Source organism: Acyrthosiphon pisum, chromosome A1, assembly GCF_005508785.2.
Source record: "Acyrthosiphon pisum isolate AL4f chromosome A1, pea_aphid_22Mar2018_4r6ur, whole genome shotgun sequence".
NCBI lineage: Eukaryota > Metazoa > Arthropoda > Insecta > Hemiptera > Aphididae > Acyrthosiphon > Acyrthosiphon pisum.
Genome location: NC_042494.1, coordinates 116,837,531 through 116,844,733, shown reverse-complemented (window position 1 = coordinate 116,844,733; position 7,203 = coordinate 116,837,531). Strand labels below are relative to the sequence as shown.

General features: G+C 28.9%; 1 protein-coding gene across 1 annotated transcript; it reads left to right on the top strand.

The window, feature by feature from the left end:
• Nucleotides 1-3,325: 3,325 nt before the first annotated feature.
• Nucleotides 3,326-5,396, top strand: cp73 (cuticular protein 73). The gene is given in 3 exon segments (NM_001171960.2): nt 3,326-3,450; nt 4,014-4,133; nt 4,903-5,396. Coding segments are annotated over 3 exon segments (390 nt in total). The 5' UTR covers nt 3,326-3,429; the 3' UTR covers nt 5,152-5,396.
• Nucleotides 5,397-7,203: the final 1,807 nt, after the last annotated feature.

The following is a 7,203-nucleotide window of genomic DNA, read 5'->3' as shown; positions in this document are numbered from 1 at the left end:
AAATCGATTAAGGTTTTGGGTGTAACTTTAAAACAAATAACCGTAGATACATGAAATTTTCACTGGTTGTTTATATTTTCATTTTCTATACATAATAAAATTTTCAAAATATTTTGATTGGTTTTGAACTGTCAATTGACAGTCCCTTAAGGGACATTTTCAGTTTCCAATTTTATTAGTTTTTTTTTCTATAAATGTCAATAAAACTTTATTCGTCGAGTAAAAATACTTGCAAATTGAATACATGGCTCCTACTATATTGTTACAATGACATTTGAAAAATATTAAAAATCCTTAGTCACAGTTTTTCTTTATTAGCATTTAAAGTTCAAAAATTGACAAAATATGTAAAATCACGAAAATTAGAAATTATTTTGAGTTATGAATTCGTAAAAATTTTTCTTTTTAAATCTAAGATTTGAAAATGTATTTCATGATTCCACATAATATTGTCTACCTTTATCAAAAAAAAATGTCTACAAGAAAGTCAAATTAAATTTTTATGGGTGTTTGAAATTCATATTTTTACAACATTTGATGCTCTCTCGATTTCTCATGTGAAGATTTTCTTATTTTATTGTATTAAAAAAACAAATGACTATAGATATTTGATAATTTCACTGAGTGTTAATATTTTCATTTTCTATACACCATATAATTTTGAAAATATTTTGACTCTTTTTAAGCTGTTAAGGACATTCTCAGTTTTAAATTTTTTTAGTCTTTTTCTATAAATATCAATAAAGTTTTATCTGTAGGGCCAAAAAGTGTAAAAATTTACCACAAGGCTCCTGATATATTGTTACAATAGCAGTTGAAAAATATTAAAAATACATAGGCACAATTTTTTTTTATAAGCATTTAAAGATCGAATTTTGACAAAATATATCAAATTTTAATTTTAATAATTATTTTGTAGTTAAAAATGTATAAAATGTTCAACTTTTGTATCTAAGAATTGAAAATTTAGAACAAGATTCCACGTAAGTAATTAATTCTGTTACCAAAAAATCTAAAAAATACATTTACACAGTTTATTTTTATAGTCATTTTAAGTTCAAATTTGGACGAAATTACATATTAAAAACCTGGAATAACTATTTTAGTTATTTTGTTGTGATTGTATAATATATATATCGTGGGTATACTTGAAACTTCTTAAGTATACTATTATATATCTATGATAGTATCACGGTTTGTTGTTGATGTATAACGCGTTATAAGTACCTAATAGATATTGTGATATGATTAATTTGGAATTTATTATAGGTACCTCTATTAGAGGTCAATTTTTTTTTAATATCATATATAATATTATGTCTTACGCCTAGACTGACATAGGTACAGTGTCCGCTCAAAATCGTTTTTCTTATACAATGATATTATGTCATTGAATTCAAATTTAATACCATCCATTATACAGTGACCCACTTGTATTCTACTGACTACTGTACAGCAGAGCGACATCCACTTATCCACCTTTTAATTATTAGTATCACATATTTAAATATTTTACTTCTTTTGTTATTATTAAATTATTCTTATTGTTATCAATTTATCATAATATATATACCTAGGTATTTTATATCAATTGTACCTTATCAATATCTTCGCATTGGCTTACTTTACAGTTTATAGTTCCATTTCCCCAGCTCTACCCTATTACTATATTAATCCTATAATAAACTCCTCGAATTCCATAATTTCCTTAAACTTTAAATTCAAAATAATTTAGCTCTTTTTGTGGTATTAATGGTGTTTTTAAATTTCAACTTATTTTCAGATTTTTTTCGATTTATGTATGATAAAATAGGAGTTTTTGGGTAAAAAAAAGCTTAAAAAATTTAAATGTAAGTTTTTCTTACAAGAATATAAAAAAAAAATTGAGCGCAATTCAATAAATATTTTTTTATGAACGTCAGAAGTTAAAATTTGTTCATTAATGATCATTAATTAATTAACGAATCATCAAATGGTTTTAGTTTCTTTTGTTGTAACTCAAAAAGTATTAATTGTAAAAACTTGAAACAACCGACTGTTACTTAAATTATAATTTTCCAAACTCTATGAAAGTTTTTAAATATTTAGATACATATTATATTTATATTTTATACCATGCATGCGTATTCATACCATTTTAATGTACGTTGGTATTGGGTTAATTTATAATATATGTGAGTATTTATTATTAGTTCAACCTGCGACATTTAGAAAACACTAATAATAATATATATAGATATAATATAATATATACTATCCATTCAAATATATTCATCTATTTCTTTTGGCCATTGCAACCGTCCACAATCTATACTCAATCACATTTTTTAATTCATAGACCAATTTTCAGATATTTATATAAGCATTTTAAATTCACGATTTTTCTATTTTTTTTTTTAAAGTTTTGTTAAATGTTTAGGCCTGGTCACTAAGATTAAAAATTTAATAGAAAATCCCACATAAGTCTTACCTATAGAAATTCAAAAATATTAAAAATAATAGCAAATATGAAATTGGCATTAATATTTTAATTCTTACACAGTTACACTATTAATTAACATCGAATAGAGGTATAAAAAAATACAAAAAACCTGGGAAATGGCATAATATAATTTACGTAGAATAATTATTTTTGAGTATTGCAAATACTTGCTTCTGTATTATTATTAAGTTAGAACATATATATTATAGTGATGTAAATATCATATAATCTGCTAACAGATATCATAATAATTTTACAGATTTAAATGACAATAATTCGAAACGTTGTCGACAGGACTGTATATATAATGGCAATACTCAAAACTTCGATAGAGGTTCTGTATACATAGATTCAGAAACCGTCTCGAGATTTCAAATTGAATGACCAAATCAAACGACTGCAGGACGCGCCTGAACCGCGGTTTTGGTCTTGTGGACCTTCAGAGACCGTAAAACTATACGTCCCAAATATAGTTGCGAATGTCCTACATACTGATAGATAAAACGGAATATTACAAAAGTCTGAGCAGAAGCAATGAGTATATCACCAACACTGTGGTGAGACGGCGTTGTTGGTAACCGCGGCTGACCTCTCATACCTTAGCGCCACCGACGAAAATATAAAGAATGATTATTTACTATAACAATGTTTACTCATAGAACATTTTCGTCAGACCAAACTTGCCGAAGCGGAAATGTAAACTAACCGCAGAGGTTAGTAAAACATATTAAACACTAATCGAACGATTATAAGATACCTATACCTAAACACTTGGTAGTATTATTTCAACACTAAAATGGTTTCGATTTTCATATAAATACCCGACTACAGTGGTGAGTATTTATCAGTTCACATCGATCGTTCCAAGCATTCTCAACTGTTATAACACACTATAAATCGTCAATCATTCTTAAATCGACCTATCAAAGTATCACCGCGAAAACAAGATGGTGAAGATTATGTTACAAGTAAGTGTACCTGCCGCGATGTCTATACGGCTATATAGAAACTATATTATGAATAATTTATAGTATAATATAATATATAAAAACATAATCTGAATAGACAACAGTTTTGTACATTTATTGTGCGATTCAATATTGGTTTACCATTAGCATTTTAAACAATTTTTTTTTTTAAAACATACTAGCTTATGTCTGTATGCATACCTTATCAATCTATGTTTCAAATATGACAAAGTTTAACTTTAACATGTCTTATATTATGTAACACATAAATTGGCTATGCATACGGCCATTAGTAAACTATATATTTTAAAATGTATGAAGCATTTATGTGTTAAATTATAGTACTTACGTGTTTAAATTACTTAAAAGTTAAAAATAGTTTATACATAAATATGTATATTATGTATAATACTATAATGTATATTTTTACAATAAATAATAGGAAAACAAATAGGTATTGACAATTGGCAAACCAAATTGTATTATTATTAATTATTAAACACTAATAAATGTCTGATATTTAGATTTTATCAGTTTTAAATTAAATGCATTTAAATTCACAGGTCGCTATTCTCGTATTGACCACTTTAGTGGCCATTACTTTTGCTGAACACGACGCTACATCCTACGCGTTTTACCATCCGAAATTCGAAAACACCCATCACGATGGACACGACCATTACGTAAGTGCATTACTGTTAAATATTAATATATTTTCCACAAAATAAGCTTCACTATGAAGGAGTATATAACACATTATCTTCTTAATATTATATCTTTGTTCTGGATCGAGTAATTCATCACACTGACTGATTAATTGTATAAATTCAGTAATTGAAGACGAAAAAATGCTACGACACAGTCGGAAAAGTCCCTATGCATGATATTCCGCATTCCCTTATTTCCAACTACATAAAAACGTAGAATATTCCCTGTGCCGGGCCTGTAGCGTTCAATATTATAATGACGTGATAACCGCATGTTTTGACTTGCAAACGTATAACATGACAAATTTGCGTTCAGAAGAATCCATTTTATGTAGTTAGTTTTAATATTAAAGTAAATTGACTTATAACCAAATTTAAAAGGAAACAATATAATATTATCCATTTTCTCTTGTCGGTTTTTTATATTTTATTTAAATGCAGCTTAAAATAGCCTTATATATAAACAGAAGTATGAACAATATTAAAATTATAAAATGCTTATAAAGTTATCTTTCACTTTAAAATTCCAATATAAAAGATCACGACGAGAGCATAGAGATACTATAATAGTATTAAAACTAATGGATTCTTCTGACTGAAAATTTGCTACCTTGTACATACGTTTGTAAACCGGAGAGACCACACGTGGTACCGCGTCTCTTAAATCGTCGTCATCACGATCTATTATAATGGTTTTTTATTTTCAACGGAAATAATATTATATTAACTTTGTATTTTCTCGCAGGCACCACCCCATTACACGTACAAGTACGGTGTCAAAGACCCGCACACGGGCGACCACAAGCACCAGTCAGAGCACCGTGATGGTGACGTAGTGCACGGCGAGTACAGCGTGGTGGAGCCAGACGGTCGAGTCCGCAAGGTGACTTACACGGCCGACAAGCACAACGGATTCAACGCGCACGTCCACCACGTCCACCACGCCCACCACCCTCAACACTACGGACACCACGAACACCACGAAGAGGAATGATTCTCGTCGACCGATCAATATACCATTAATAAACCATAATATACCTATAGCTAGACGTCTCGAGATAAATCATAATATACCCAATAATTAATGATCGTAATAAAATATGTATACCATTCTATTGCTGTGAAAACTCGTTCCACGAATGTATAGACGTCGCAGTTGTTTTTATTTTTGTTATTGATTATTATTTTGTTTATGTCAACGATTTGTTATATTATTAAATATTATTTTTGTTATTTAACCAATGGTGTTACATAATTTACATTTTAAGATATATGCTATATTTTTCACGGAGTAAGCAATACGACAATACTAAACGGTTTAAATCACCGTACATAGGTACGAATCCAATAATATATTATATCTATTGGTATAAACTATATTTAGTAGGTACTAAGTAGGTAGGTACTATTTATTGTGTACTGCTGACTGCTGTAGAGTAAATAATAATCTAATTTTACAAACTGGTTTATTTAGTACACAAGTACTGTATATATATACTATATAGTATATATTTATTACCTAATTTGGCGAATCGTAAATAATCCATCTCTGTGTTTATAAATCTGGCAGTGAATTTAAAATAGCTTCTTACCTGTCGATCTGTATAACTTTTGAAATATCGTGCTTTTAAAAAATGTTAACTCATAGATTGTAAAATACATGTATAAAAATCAATATACTTGCATTCAGGGGCGCTTCAAGGGGGTACAAAAGGAGCAGTTGTTCCAGGCTGCAGGAGCGGCCAAATATTTAAGGGCGGCAAAAAAAGTTGATAATATCGTTTGTAATACAATAAAAATAAAATATTTAGTAGAATAAATATTTATTAGGTATTTTAGTTTACGAATTTATCTAAAATTCCTAATGGAATCTAATTAGAACTATTTGATACATGTGGGGAGAGAACGCTGTTTATGGACCTTGTCTTCGTAATACCTAGAACCTACGTAATAATCAAACTATTTTTAATATTATCATGACATAATTTGTCATGAAATATGAATAATATCACTATTCAAAATTCACTACATAATAATATTATATTGACATGTTATAGCCGCCGGGGCACAGAGCTGCCCGCTACGATATTGCCATGTACCATTATATTGCAGTACTGAGCCTTTGTAGCTTGTTATTCGAATACAATACCTATTATACTCCTATCTATTTATATCTATACCAGGGGTGGCCAAACCGCGGCTAGCAAGCCGCATGCGGCTCGCGTCATAGACTTTTGCGGCTCGCATCTTAACGTAACATTAGACGTAAATTAAGGTAAGAGCCAAGGTGTAAAAAAAAAAAGGTCGTATTATTACATATTTAATATATAATAATATGACCTTTTTACATCTTGGCTCTTCAATTTGTATTAATATATTTGGTGGCTCGCGAGTCTCTTCTCGCTGACTACCCCTGATCTATACTATTTATTTATACAAGTAATAACAAAAGTTTTGAACTTGGTCAATTATTAGGATAATGTTATTGTTATATAATATTTAAATTTTAAAATTTTAAACATTGTACCCAATTTCCGTTTATCATTACAATAATTCATAGCTAGGTTCAGGGGCGGATTGGCGAATTTTTTCGGCCCGGGAAATATGGATCAAACCGGCCCTGCACCGAAAATATGCACCCCCCCCCCCCTTAAAATAAAAGGTCATAATTTTACTCAAATTTCAAAATTTGTTTAGTTTCACCACTAAATTAGTAAATTATTTAATAGGTACCTATAATTTATTAAATGCTTTAACAGTTTTGGGTTAGTCTGCAGATAAGATTAATCTGTTCAGACTGTTCTAACTTGAACTTGAAGTTTAATCTTATTATATTTTATATTCTGAGCGGAGCGATGAATTTATTGAATTTACAAATGTGTTTTTTTTTAAATTAAAATTTTTTATTTTTGTGTTTTTCATCACCTTTTACGACAGTAAAAATACTTACATTTTCTTAAACTACAGTTTCACTTTTCTGATAGAAAAGTTAATCTAGTTGGTACTTTTGGGGGGTCAAAATAAAATTTTTCCAGTAGTTTTAAAA